Raw genomic sequence first — 13,999 nt, 5'->3', positions numbered from 1 at the left:
TTTTTTTTAGTAGACATGAGGTCTTGCTCTTGCTCAGGCTGGTCTTGAACTCCTGAGCTCAAATGATCCGCCCACCTCGGCCTCCCAGAGTGCTAGGATTACAGGCGTGAGCCACTGCGCCCAGCCTATTTGTTTATTTTTTTGAGACAGAGTCTCACTCTGTTGCCAGGGCTAGAGTGCCATGGCGTCAGCCTAGCTCACAGCAACCTCAAACTCCTGGGCTCAAGCAATCCTTCTGCCTCAGCCTCCCGAGTAGCTGGGACTACAGGCATGCGCCACCATGCCTAGTTAATTTTTTCTATATATTTTTAGTTGTCCAGATAATTTCTTTCTATTTTTTTAGTAGAGACAGGATCTCGCTCTTGCTCAGGCTGGTCTCGAACTCCTGAGCTCAAATGATCCACCCGCTTTGCCCTCCCAGAGTGCTAGGATTACAGGCGTGAGCCACTGTGCCTGGCCCCATAATTATTTTCATAGAGACAAGTTTGCAATTCCTGAAATGTGATATTTGGCAATTCATATTCTTACTCCATACTAACAAATGTCTTCTTGAGGGACTTATTTTACTTTCAGCTCCATCTAATTCTTTTGAAAACATGAGCCATAGTTTTGGGACAGAGGTTTATAATTCTGACATATCCTTATACTCCAAAGGCAAGTACAAAAACCTAAATCACAATTCATACTCATCAAAACCTGTGACTCTCTTCTGAGGTTGTTACTTCACTTCCACCAGAGTTCTGTTATTTTTCACAATTGGTGATTCCTTTGAGCCTCAGGGCAGCTCAGCAATGGCAAATAAGGGCTGTATGAGTTTGCGATTTGAATGCCTGCACTTCCATGAGACCGAATGAGCTTTCTGGGCAGCTGGTGATTTATTTTGAGTTTATAGGCAACCAAAACACGAGCTATTATTCAGTCATGTCTTCACTATTCAGTATTCGTGTGGGGACTCAAGGTCAAAAAGATACAGTTCTCTATTTTACTTTATTTTTATTTGCATCTTCTCATTGTTTCTACCTGTCACAATCTATGTGTCTGAAGTCTGTCATCCACGTGTCTCCCCAGTGTCATTGTCATTTCTAAATTTGATAGGCATGGCTTTTATTCTCTATAAAAGGGCTTTTTCCTTTTATATCTTCATTCAAATCATTGGTAGTCTATACTGCATGCAGAGTAAGTGTCCTTTGTTGCTACCATTTGTTTCCTGTCTCTATATCTTCCTGCCTATAATCAAATAGGACTAAAGGAACTTAATACAGGTTGAGAAACTGAGCACCTTTCAGCTTTTCCAAATTAATAATAAACGTCATTTTTTATTCTTAGAAGGCAATTTTTCTGTCGTTAGGAAGGTAGATGGATTTGAAAACAAGTCTTAGAGGTGAGATGGATTTAGAGGCCTGGGCGTGTGTCCAGTTCACGATACTGAATATTGTAGTTTCAGGCCCTTTTGATGCTTTATCAGGCTGTTAACTTATATTTTGGAACCTCTGACTTGTCAGTGTTTTGTAGAAGTGGTTTGAGGTTTTATTGGTCAGTTTTTTAGCATGTTTGGCAGGTAGAAGGAGAAAGTTTATATTCTTTTCTCTTACATTTGTTCCTGAGAAGCCAGAATTTGAGAAGTACAGAGTTCAGGTTTGGCCTGTCAGATCTCTATATCCAGTTAGCTCATTCAATAAATGTTTGTTGACTCAACAGGGGCGGCAGACCGCTGCGCTAAACTTTGAGAAGGAAACAAAACCACATCAAGGAGCTTATAGTTTAGTAAAGGAAATGACATCACCACAAATTCTGAGCACTAGATTTTAAAAGGTAGTAGAGGATCTGGAAACTATGTTAGGTAAAAAATGGTTAAGGAAGTAACACTATTTAGCCTGGAGAGGAGATAACATTTTGAGGACATGATGACCATTCTCTATTATAGCTGATGTTATCCCACCTTTTCCTTGTCTCCCAGGACAAAGTTCAGATCCTTTGCCTTTGGTCCTTTCTTGCCCTACATCCAATCAGATGTCAAATTTTCTCTTTTCTAGCTCCAACATATTTCTTAATTCTTTTTTTTTTTTTTTTTTTTTGAGACAGAGTCTCACTCTGTTGCCCAGGCTAGAGTGAGTGCCGTGGCGTCAGCCTAGCTCACAGCAACCTCAAACTCCTGGGCTCAAGCGATCCTCCTGCCTCAGCCTCCCGAGTAGCTGGGACTACAGGCATGCGCCACTATGCCCGGCTAATTTTTCTATATATATATTTTTTAGTTGTCCATATAATTTTTTTCTATTTTTAGTAGAGACGGGGTCTCGCTCTTGCTCAGGCTGGTCTCGAACTCCTGACCTTGAGCAATCCACCCGCCTCGGCCTCCCAGAGTGCTAGGATTACAGGCGTGAGCCACCGCGCCCGGCCTATTTCTTAATTCTTGTCTCTTCTTTCTATCCTCATTGACTCCATACTATGTCAGGCCTTTGATATTATTGTCTGTACTAGTAGAATAGCTTCCTGGTCTCAGTTATCTCTCCCTCTGTCCTCCAGTCTATATTACACTCCCAGAATAATTTTCTCCCAAACCTAGTTCTAATTGTATCACTTTCCTATTTTTAAACATTTAATAGAAGTTCCCACTGCCTAGAAAGAAAAGTCTCATCTCAATCTCTTAGAATCTGGCCCCCAACCTGCCGCCACTTCCTCTTCCCCTGTTTGCACTCTTCCTTTTTTCTACTCCATCTTAGTCTGTAGTTTTGGAACCTCCTCTATACTTTTCCCACTCAGCTCATCGACCTTCTTTAAACTGTTCCTTCACACTGTTATGAAGAAGAAGACTCATCATGTTTTATGCTGTTTTAAACAAAATTGGGACCAGCTGGCAAAAGAGGTGGCCCTCAACCCAAGAATTTTCTCTTGAATACTGTTGTCTAGTAATTAGGAATTAGAGAATTTCCCAGCATTGGACGTGTTTGAGCAGAGGCTGGAGGGCTAGCTGGTTTGGATGCTATAAGAGCAGGGGCTACTAGGGACTGAGGAGATACACAAAAAGAGAAAGCATGATCTTTTTCTGTCAAGAAACTTAAAGCTAGATGTAAGACACCACACTTACTGTCCACAATAGCCAAAGTAACACACACACTTGAGCATGTCATTCCTTTTCTCAGAATCTTTTCTCAGAATCTGGCTTCTTTCTGTTACTCTTAAGATAAAAGCAAATATCCTTACCATAGTCTATAAGGCCTTGTATGATCTGACCACTACCTCTTAGTCTGATCTCCTGCCATTATCCCCTGACTTTCCGGTGTTCCATACATTTTTGTGCCCCTTACATAATGCTGTTCTTTCTGTCTGGAATGCTTTCTTCACCACCACCCCGCTTCCCCTGCAATCAGCTTCAATGTCACTTCCTCAGGGAAACCTTTGTGGTACCCCAGCTCCCCTCCCACAGTAAGTTAGGTCATTCTGTTAGTCTCTCTCTTAGCATTTTCTTCATAGCAGTTATCATCATTATAATTGAAATTGTAATTAAATAGTTGTTTGTTTTGTGATTGTAATTTCTAGGGACCATTTTGATTACCATTATATTCCCAGCAGCTAGCACAATGCCTGACACACAGTAGACATTCAGTAAATATTTGAATAAATAAGCGATTGAACAAAACTTCTGGGATGAGGAAAGGAAGGTGGTGAAAGCGTATAAAGGATGTTCAGTGGCAGGCAGATGAGAAAATTCCAGAACGAGGGAATAACAGAACTGAACAAGTTGTGTTCAAGGGTTCCAGGCAGGCTAGCTCAAAAAAGGACCTGTGCAATTGAGAGATGGGATGGATAGGCTGGGTGTGATGGGAGGATGGTTGTAGCAGTCCTTGAAAGTTTAGTTGAAAGAGTAAAGTAAAATTCTTTAGTTGCTGTTGAGTTATTATGGATACTTGGACGGGGGGTACAAATGGAAGTTTTAGGAAGGCTTTTCAAATAACCTAAGCTGGATTAGAGTTTGGGAAGCCTGGGGAAGAAGACCAGTTAGGGCAATATAACAGTGGCCCAGAGAAGAGATGACATCAATGCAAGGTAGTGAGACAGATAAAATAGTCAAGAGAAGATTAAGTAAGGCAAAATCAACAGCAAGGCAATGACAATGAAAGAGATGGATTGAGGAAGCAATTAGGAAGAAACATCAGCAAAACTTGAGGAAATACACGGGTTATGTGCAGGGGAAAAGAGGAGGTGTCATTAACAGTAAGGGGAGTTTTGGTATAAAGGAAGAAAAGCTTGGTTTTCAAGTGGTGGCAAGGAGGCAAAGTGGTCCAGTTGATACTTTTAGAGGTAGATACAGTATCACATAGGTGGAGGCTGAAACCCTGAGTTAAGAAACAGTGGGGGTGGGGTGGGGGGTGGGAGGGAGGAAGAACAAGACCCCCAGGGCTGAGGCCTACCCCAGAGAACCAGCAACTCCACCCACTAGAAGAGCAGCCCTTCCCATTATTATGCACAGAGAACATTTTAGCTGCTCTTTGTCTTTGTCCCTTCCAGAATAAAATCTTGACTTTACTTTTGCATAACTAAAAAGCTCATTAAAGTGTTTTTCTTCAAACAATGGATTAATCTGTCCTCAAAGGTAAATTCTGCCTCCACTTCTTCTGAAACAGAAAAGGTGCTGGAAGCTTTAGAACAGTTTATACTCATTTACAGCAACAAAGGTTTCAGAATGTTCCAGTTCAATTTGGCAGTAGCAATCAAAATTTTTAATGTGCATATAATTTGATCCTGTAGTTTCACTTCTAGTAACCTATGCTATAGAAATGCTCATACAAATATACAACGCAGCATAGATTGTGATATTAAGAATTATAAACAACTTAAGTGTGCATCAATTGGAATATGACCAAATAAATTGTGGCCTATCCATTATATGAAATGCTACGCAGCTATTAAAAAGAAGGTCAGTCTCTACATACTGACATGGATGGGTTTTCATGACATATCAGAGAATGAAAAAAGTATGTGTGTGAGTTTTGAGTGCATATAGATAAACAATATATGTGTCGACTCATAAGTGACTGAGGCAAAAATCTCAGTCAGTGGAAGTTTATTAAGCAAAAGTTGAGGGTGCATCTTGGAAACACACGAACTGCAGACAGTACTGTGGCTGTTTTTCCGAAGGGGAAGTTGGAAGCTTCAGCATTTTAAAGGCATACAGAGAGAAGGGAAAAAGGCAGGAGGATGGGGGCTCATGAGGCAAAGTGGTTACCTTCTTGTGAGGCCAGGAAATCTACATTTTACATAAAACAGTGGGAATAATAGAAGGGGAAAAGGGAGTGGAGGAAGCAGCAATTATGTAGATGTCCCTAGGTAGGTGGAAGAATGTCTGATCCTATGTGTCTCCAGTTTTGTTACTGGTAAAGACAAACTTGTAATTCATAATTAGTGCAGAGTCAAACAGGCTTTAGTTTTAGGTACTAGATGTAGTTACAATTTGCATGTCCTTGCTTATGGGAGGTCAGAAAGAAAATTTTCTTAATGAATGATCTGTGTGGCCAGTTCTTCACAGGTGCCTGAGGCCTTTACCTTCTGTTTTGCATAAGGAGTTGGGGGAGTGGCCCTGAGACTTTGATTTTCTTTTTATATATGTATGGAAGTAAGGCTGGAAGGATACATACTAAAAATTCCAGCAGTGGTTACTTCTGGGTAGTGGGATGGAGAAATGATACAGAAATGTTTAAAGAAAAAAGTTAAAGATTTTTTAAAAAATCACGTTACTTTTATAATTTTAAAAAAGCAAACTCATCAGCTTTCTCTCCAGGCACATAGGACTGTGGCTTCTTTAGCACTTTCCTTTCCCATGGGATTTGCAGTTGTAGTGATGAATTTTATTTATTTATTTATTTATTTTTACACACTTAAAACTTTGACTCAAGACAAATTTTATTTTTGAGAACTTTCCAACCCTTTTGTCCTGCCTTTTGAGACACACTGCAGAATCTTTGCCTTATCCTTCTCTGAACTAAAAAACAAAACTCAATTCTGTAAGTCAAGACCAGCAGTTTCAAACTTTATCAGGCATCAGAATCACCTTGATGCTCATTAAAATGCAAATTCCTAGGCCCTGGCTCTGTAGGTTCTGATTCTGTGTGTCTGGAGTGAGGTCCAAAATCCTGATCTTTTAGAGGCACTGTAGGTGGTCAGTGAGAAACCCTGTTTCAGTACTGACTTCTAATTGTGCCCCCTCCCACTTGTTTCTCTTTCTGTGATAGCAACTGGCAAAAGGGAGCAAAGGATGATTCATTGTGGATATCTTTGTGGGTCACTAATGGTTGGGTTCATCTGGGGAAAAAAATGAATAATGCACTCTTTAGTAGACTTGAGATTTTAGTAATGTATTGCTTCTTTAGAGTGGGCCCTTTGGGTTAGAGGCTGGTCAGGTGGGCTTCCTAGACAGTGACCTTGGCCTAGGAGATGCCCTTCCAGTGAAGGCTATGATGGCTGTTAGTTATGAATGGAAAGGAAGGAGGGACCTTGGCAAGTTGTGAAGTCTTAGAATTGCGATAGATGCTTCTTTTTTTTTTTTTTTTTTTTTTTTTAAGAGACAGGGTCTTGCTCTTTTATGCAGGCTGGAGTGCAGTGGCACAATCATCGCTCACTGCAACCTCGAACTTCTGGGCTCAAGAGAAGTGATACTCCTGCGTCAGCCTCCTAATTAGCTGGGGCTACAAGTGTGTGCCACCACACCTGGCTAATTTTTCTTATTTTTGGTAGAGAAGGTGTCTCACTATGTTGCCCAGGCTGGTCTGGAACTCCTGGTCTCAAGTGATCCTCCCACTTCAGCCTTCCAAAGTGCTGGGATTACATGTGTAAGTGCCCCTGGCCCACAGATGCTTTTTTTTTTTTTTTTTTGAGACAGAGTCTCACTCTGTTGCCCTGGCTAGAGTGAGTGCCGTGGCGTCAGCCTAGCTCACAGCAACCTCAAACTCCTGGGCTTAAGTGATCCTACTGCCTCAGCCTCCCGAGTAGCTGGGACTACAGGCATGTGCCACCATGCCTGGCTAATTTTATTTTCTATATATATTTTTAGTTGTCCAGATAATTTCTTTCTATTTTTTAGTAGAGACGGGGGTCTCACTCTTGCTCAGGCTGGTCTCTAACTCCTGAGCTCGAGCAATCCTCCTGCCTCGGCTTCCCAGAGTGCTAGGATTACAGGTGTGAGCCACTACGCCCGGCCCACAGATGCTTTTTAAGTGAAGTTTTTATCCTGGGAAAATGATACCCCTAATATTAAGATGAAGTACTATGTATCTTTAGTCTAAACAGCTTTTTGTTAGAATGATTTTTTTCTTTTGTTGTATACAAAGTGTTAACCAGCTGCCCTTTGTGAGTTATTAACATCTCAAAATGGTGTTTAAAAAACATAAACCCCAGTTGCTCCCACTAGTTAACCTCAGGAACAAAAGTAAATGGGAATGCTTCTTACTTTCCAAGCCATCAGTGAAGCTGGCAGCCATCAGTTAAATAAACCATTAGGTTTATTAGTTTGAGAACAGAAGCATCGACTTGGACAGCTTTCTAATTTGCTCCTCATTTACCCAACAATCATTTATTCAAAGGCTACTCTGTGCAATGGACATTAGGTAACTCTACGAATAGAAGCCAAAGACTGATGAGTAGCAGGAAGTCTACGGGGATCATCTGAATGAAAAAAAGAATGAATAAAACACAATTTAATAAACTTGAAATCTAAGTAGCACATTTAAAAACAAAAGTGGATTCCTTTAAACAATAGCTTTGCTCTCTTTCTGTAGTTTATTTTAAGTGGGCCCTGTGGCCCAGAATTATCAGCCTTGGATTAGGAGCTTTGAGGAAATGGTGGTTTGGTGGTGGTTTTTTAAAGCATTTTTTAAGAAACGTAGTCACCAAGCAACTGCCGTGACCCGCTGCTAAGTTGGAGTTCAGTGGGCACATCAATTGCAAAGAAGGTAATATATAAACAAATTTTGAGAGGAGAAAAACAGCTTAAAGATAGATTACGTATATTTATTTGTTCTGGGTTCAATACATAGTTCTGTCTTTTACTTATCTTCTCCAAGAAAGGACTGCCTGATCATAAAATCTCTTTGTCTCACGTGGTTCTCTCCTTAGTTGGTGAGTTCAGAGCACCAGAAAGGAACCAAGGAGAACCGACCCCCTCCCAGCGTAGAGGGCTGAGCCCTGGGGTGGGGCCAGTGTCTGAGCTGTCTCTAAAGGTCAATTGGCCTTCCTGCTGCTGTGCTCTCCAGCAGTCCAAGGCTTCTATGACAAATTAGTCATCACCCTCTACCTTTAGATTGGGGTACCTCATTGATAATGATGTGTTGCTGTGTAACCCTAAAAACAGGGTCGTTGTGCACCTGTTGTCTCTTTTTTGCTCCCAACTTTAATGAGTGAGTCAGTGACTTAACTGCTTCCTCCAGGATTTCAGGGATGAGAGTAGGTAATGAGGACAAATCACCATAACACCAGTGCGTGATGAATGAAAGAGCAAATGAATTTAACCAGTTGGCTTCATTGATATCAGCAGTGAACAAAAAGAAACTTTGTTGAGAAGAGGCTATTTACGTGACTTAGAATGCCATTCCCTCCTCTTTAGGCTTTTTAGCATTTCCCTTTATACCCAGCTGAAGGTCAGGTTGCTTTGCTGCGGGAAGAGGGAGCGTCAGGTGTTGGAACAGGTGTTTTGTTTTTTCCTGTAGAGTCATACCAACTAGGTGGGGATGCTTCTTGCCAGCTGTCTATGGTGCATGAAAACGCTTTTGTGGAATTTTTTTCTCCTGGAAATTTGTTTGGTTTTTAAAGCGGTTCCCCAACATTCAACCCCTAGTATAAATTTTGACTTCTTTAAAGTCAGCTTGTCACAGTGAAGTATGCCTGTTTTCTACCATTTCCATAGCTTGTGCCTTAGATATACCCCATTTTTGCAGCAATTATAGACCTGGAACATGTGTAATTGTGTGTGTGTGGTAAGTGTGAATATCATATTTTAAATGTACTAGGAGAACGTCACAGCAAACAGCCCTATAAAAAGCCTTTTATAATAATTGCACAGCTAGAGTTAATTTTCCTGTATCAGGTTTTCTTAAATTGGGCATAAACCTGTAGTTACCTTTCTAGGGTGATAGGGCTGTTTGAGGCTGTTGTGATGTTCTCAGTAGGCTACAAGGCTGGGCATGAACTTATGACCTCACTGACCAGATGATTTCGGAGGTGAGAGGTGTCAGCAGACTTCTAGGTTTGGGAGAATTTATGTTTTAATGTTTTATTGTTACTGAAGCCAAAGAGGTTGTCTGTTGAAAGGGAAATAACTCAGAAGAGCTTGAATTCTCCTCATATGGTTGTGAAGTTTGTTTTTACCTCTGTACTGGGTTCCAGCATCTCCACCCCCCAAAAGAAGTCATCCCCCAAAAATTGTCTTCCTCGCTTAACAATGATATAGTGACTTCAGGTCCTTTCCAGCCCCTCCAGTCTGAGTCTCAGGGCCATCTGTTCTTCTCTGCAATATGCTTTTTGGGAAAGTCTCCTTTCCCATCTGCTCTCCTTGGGCTGTGTTAGTGTCGGCTCTAAAGATTTATAAAGGTTGCGCTGGAAGCTCTTTCCGGTTGTTATTTTTTCAAGGATCAGTGACATTTTGAGGCAGATAAGAGCTGTTTTCATTTCACATGCCCAAATGCTATTCCCTTTTCAGGTGCATTCTTTCCTTCTATTAGTCTGGGAGTGGAGGGAAGTCTGTCTTTCCGTGCTTGGAGGAGGGACTTTGCTTATCAAAGCAAACATTGACTGGGCTGGCTCTGGCTGCTTTGAAGCCAAGTGTCCTCATGGCTTTTTGGCCGGTGGCATGCAGACTCAGGGGAGCTCCTTGGGTTCATTCTTTTCTTGCCTTTTCCCTTGTTTCCCTGACAGAGTACAGTCGCTTTGAATCGAAGATACATGACTTACGAGAACAAATGATGAACAGCAGCATGAGCTCTGGGTCTGGGTCCCTCCGAACCAGTGAGAAGAGGTCCTTGTATGTCAGGTAAGTTGCCCTTCTGAGTACCAGGCCTTGTGCTGGAGGAGGGGAGCTCTGTGCCAACCCAACCCTTCTTGTTTAACTAGTGGGGTAGGGAGTGTGTACTCCCAGTACTAAAATAACACTTCTCACTGTATGCTCAGGTTGTGTATTTTATGGTCAGTATCTCCTCCCTTTTGTGAGCTGGCTTCTTCCTTTTCGCTCATGAATGACTCAGTATGGGTCAGTCAGTACAGGAAAATTTCAGTTTGCTCTAATTGTAAAAGACTGTTGGGTGATTGTTGCTAGTCAGCATTCAAATAGCAGTCAAATGTTCAAAGTACTTTGCTTGCAATCTGTGCTTTGAGGGGAAAACTTGGCACCCCTCATCCCCTTGCACATATGCATAATAGATAATCAGGATTTGGATCTGAGCATATCAACTATCACAGTGTTCTGGTACAGGGTCTCTTTTAAGAGACCAAAGAACTGGCAGGTTGCTGCATTCTGGATGTTTTATTGTGTTTCCATTCCCCCTCACAACCCCCTGCTGCATTGGTCTGCTGTATCTATGAATCATGGGATGGGATGGTGTATGTTCCCTAGGAAGAGGGAGTGGAAGGAACAGATAATATAGCATTGATTGTATTGCTACTAAAAGCTATTCTGAGATATTTCCAAGGTTGAGCTTCTGACCCTTGAGGTGTAATATAATACTTTGTCAGGTCAAAGTACAAACCTCCTGAGTAGCTGGACTGCCAAATGAACACTATAGTTTCCTTCTTCCTGCCTTATTTCTTGGCAAAACTCCAACAATTTGGTGCAAGTACATTGTATCTCTTCAAGGTTAAAACCCTTAGAGAAAGAGTTGGTGGAATTACTCTCCTGGGCGGTAAGTAGCTAAGGCATGTGTTTAATGCTTAGGTGTGGGGTTGTATCAAGCTCTTGGGCTGAACTTGTTCTGGTGGCCTCTGATACCTGTTAGGGGTGGGGAGGCTACATTTGCTAGTTGCTTGGCAATGTGACAATTGCTGTGTCCTTGGAGTGTGATATGACAATAAATAGCTAACCCTGCTACAGGGAGGTAGGGAGTGGAGCCCCTCCTTATTACTAAAGCCCACTAGAACTCCACTCCTTTTGTGTTGAGAGCCTTTGCTGTGCTCATCTGCTGTGAAGAGAGGAGAATGGTAGGAAGGCTGGACTAGTCCCTGGCCATCTTCCTAGTCTCCCAGAAAAGAAAGTCCTGTTGTCTGTCACTAAAGCCCTTGCTCTAAGCCTGCAGCCTAGACATTGGGGTGCTGATGGGGAGAATCAGAAATGTGCTGTCACCCCCTGAAAAATGGGTAATGCTTATGTGACTTGGTCAGGATTGTTCCGTTCCTGTGCTTCCAGCCCCCGCAGATGTGGCACTCCAGTGTGCGTGGGAAGCTGCTCTTTAGGCAAGACAGTTTCTTCGGAGAGCTTTATTTTTAGATTTCCCCTCTCTGCCTATCCTGTGCTAGAATTCTCCCTGCCTGGGCAGGAGGAGTGGGGCATTGGTTCCTGATCTGGAACACCCTTCTCTGGCCCAGGCAAGGGATATATTCAGCCTAACTCTGGGAAGGAGGGTAGAGACCATGACTCTGTTTCTAGTGAATCAGTTTATATAATCTGCCCTTAACCTTGTCTAGATAACATCTGTATCCTTTGAAGAAAGTAGATATGGTTTAGAAAATAGTAACCATTTGTGATCACTAGATTTAAGCTAGGGAAATAGTGTCTTATGGCTATAACAGTGAGCTGAAGTCCTCTGCTAAGCTAACCCCTTTAATGGAACCTGGCTTGCTCTCTTTTCTTTTGTTCCTGTTTTTGGCCTTTAACTCTGCACTTGGTTCCCTTTCTTCAGCATATAAACTTATTTAAGCTTCTTCCATTTTTTAAAAGAAAAAAAATCCTCTTGATACCAATGGTCCCTTAAACTATTGTCTGTCTTCTTTTGATTACTGCATTTGCAAAATTATGTGCCAGGAAATGCTAGTTCCTCAACATGTTAATAAGTATTGTGTGGGCCTAGCATGGTGGCTCAGGCCTGTAATTCCTGTAATTCTGGCACTGATGGAAGGCTGAGGTAGGAGAAGCACTTGAGGACAGGAGTTTGAGACCAGCCTGGGCAACATAGCAAGACCCCATCTCTGCAAAATAAATACATAAATAAAATTTTTTAAAAGTATTGTGTGAAAAAAAATCAGTGGTTCAGTAAGTTGGGCAAATGCAGGCTGAAACAGAGGAAAACAGGGTTCGTTCTTGTGATTATTCTCCAGGAGAGACTGTACTAGGTAGTATTTCCCCAAAAGATAAGAGCATGGGAGCATTATTTGGAGAAACCTGTCTTAACGGTTAGGAAATGTTAGAGTCGTCTGTATTTGCTGCTGCTACTTCATATCACCTCTCTTTCACTAGCTCGAAAGGAAGTGTGCATCTGCTTTTCAGTGTGGTGGTTCTGAGCAGCTCTGGGAAGCTCCAGAGGAGCAGAAGCTTGGCTCTATCAGGGATCAGCAGTGACTTCTTAGTCGTCAAATTTAACGACTGGTTCTCTGACATTGGTCTGACCTCTTCACCACATTTGTTTCCACGAATTACCTTTCTTCTTTAAAGGCTCTCTTCTTACCTTGCTGACCATTCCTCAATACCTTTCATTAGCTCTGCCCCCTAAATGGCAATGACATTTATTTTCACAGCTTCAAATCCTGTTGTATAAATGACATCCTTGATCTCTTTACTGAACTCCAGACCTGCATATCAACTACTTGCCCACGTGTGCATAAATAAAGCTGCCCTTTCAATGCCTCGGACTAGCAGCTTGTACTTTCCTTATCTAAATTAATTGCCTCACCCTATCATGTGGAAAAGGGATTAGATTTGTCCTGTCACCCAAGGCAGATCTGTTCAACACAAGGAAGGAAGAGCTAATGATTAAAACTGTCAGAAAATGGAATGGACTGCTTCTGGATATAGTAAATTTGATCTTTTGTCACTCAAGGTGTTACAGAAGGGGCTGGGCAACCATTTGCCTGGGTGTTGCAGAGGGGGGTTGAAGCTAAAGCAATAACCTGGACATGATCTGCTCAGAAGCTTTCACTAGTTCCCCAGTGTCTTCAGGTTAAAGGGGAATAAACATTTAGGGAACACCTACTATATGTCAGGACCTTTGTTATTCTCTTTAAATGGCTTCTAAAATCCTTTTAATAATTCTACACAGTAGACATATGATTCCCATTTTGCAGACAAGAAAACTGAGGCTCCAGTTAGACAGCTAAGAAATTTGAACCTGGTTGCTCTGACTATAAAGTGTGGTTCTTTCAGCATTTCCCCAACTTACTGATAGGGATCAGCTGGAATGTTAGTAAAAAATACAGATTCCCTGGCTCCTCTTCTATCGAGTTAGATTCACCAGGTTTGGGAAAATGGATGTTTTTAACAATCGAACACTGAAGAATGACTGCTTGCGTGTCACAATAGACATTTTTTTCTGTATCACTGAAATAACTAAACCTTACACTTTGTTTCGCTCCTACTATATGGAAAGCAGTAAAGCATAGGTGTGATTTCTGCCCTCTGGCAGCTTGCCATCTACCCAAAAAGGATTGAGCAACAAATTTGTTAAAGTGAAGGAAACTTTTTCTGTTTGCGTTTCACCTCTAATTCATTTTGCTATTGTTTACTCTTCTGACATGTTTCTCCTCCCTTCCCTTCCCCTGTGTATCTATCCCTCTCTGGTATGCATGGGTTTGCAAAACTATTTTGAAGAATTAACACCCTCTTACAGCTGCACTGAGGTTATAGCAAGTGAAACTCAAGGGAGCTGCAGCTGTGCTAACCATAGGGGAGATGGGACTTGTGGACCAGGGAGCAGGAGCAAGAAGGAAAGATACAGTATTTGGAAAATGAAACTTGGTTTAAAAGTCACCAGTAACTTGATGGGAAAGGCCTTCCCCACCCTTCACCATAGTAGAATCATCTCTTAAATGGATG

At 41.8% G+C, this 13,999-nt stretch overlaps 1 protein-coding gene across 5 annotated transcripts in view; it reads left to right on the top strand.

The window, feature by feature from the left end:
* The window catches only part of DLG3 (discs large MAGUK scaffold protein 3), a 54,502-nt gene that overhangs the window by 21,748 nt on the left and 18,755 nt on the right, over positions 1–13,999 (top strand). For 4 of the 5 annotated variants that reach the window (XM_069463991.1, XM_069463990.1, XM_069463992.1 and 1 more), the window contains one exon: positions 9,901–10,015. In XM_069463991.1, coding sequence (XP_069320092.1) covers positions 9,901–10,015 — 115 coding nt within the window. The remainder of the gene's footprint in view (positions 1–9,900; positions 10,016–13,999) is intronic. The other variant, XM_069463994.1, reaches the window with a different exon arrangement.

The sequence above is a fragment of the Eulemur rufifrons genome, chromosome 30 (assembly GCF_041146395.1).
Source record: "Eulemur rufifrons isolate Redbay chromosome 30, OSU_ERuf_1, whole genome shotgun sequence".
Lineage (NCBI taxonomy): Eukaryota > Metazoa > Chordata > Mammalia > Primates > Lemuridae > Eulemur > Eulemur rufifrons.
This window is presented reverse-complemented; position numbering and strand designations above follow the sequence as displayed.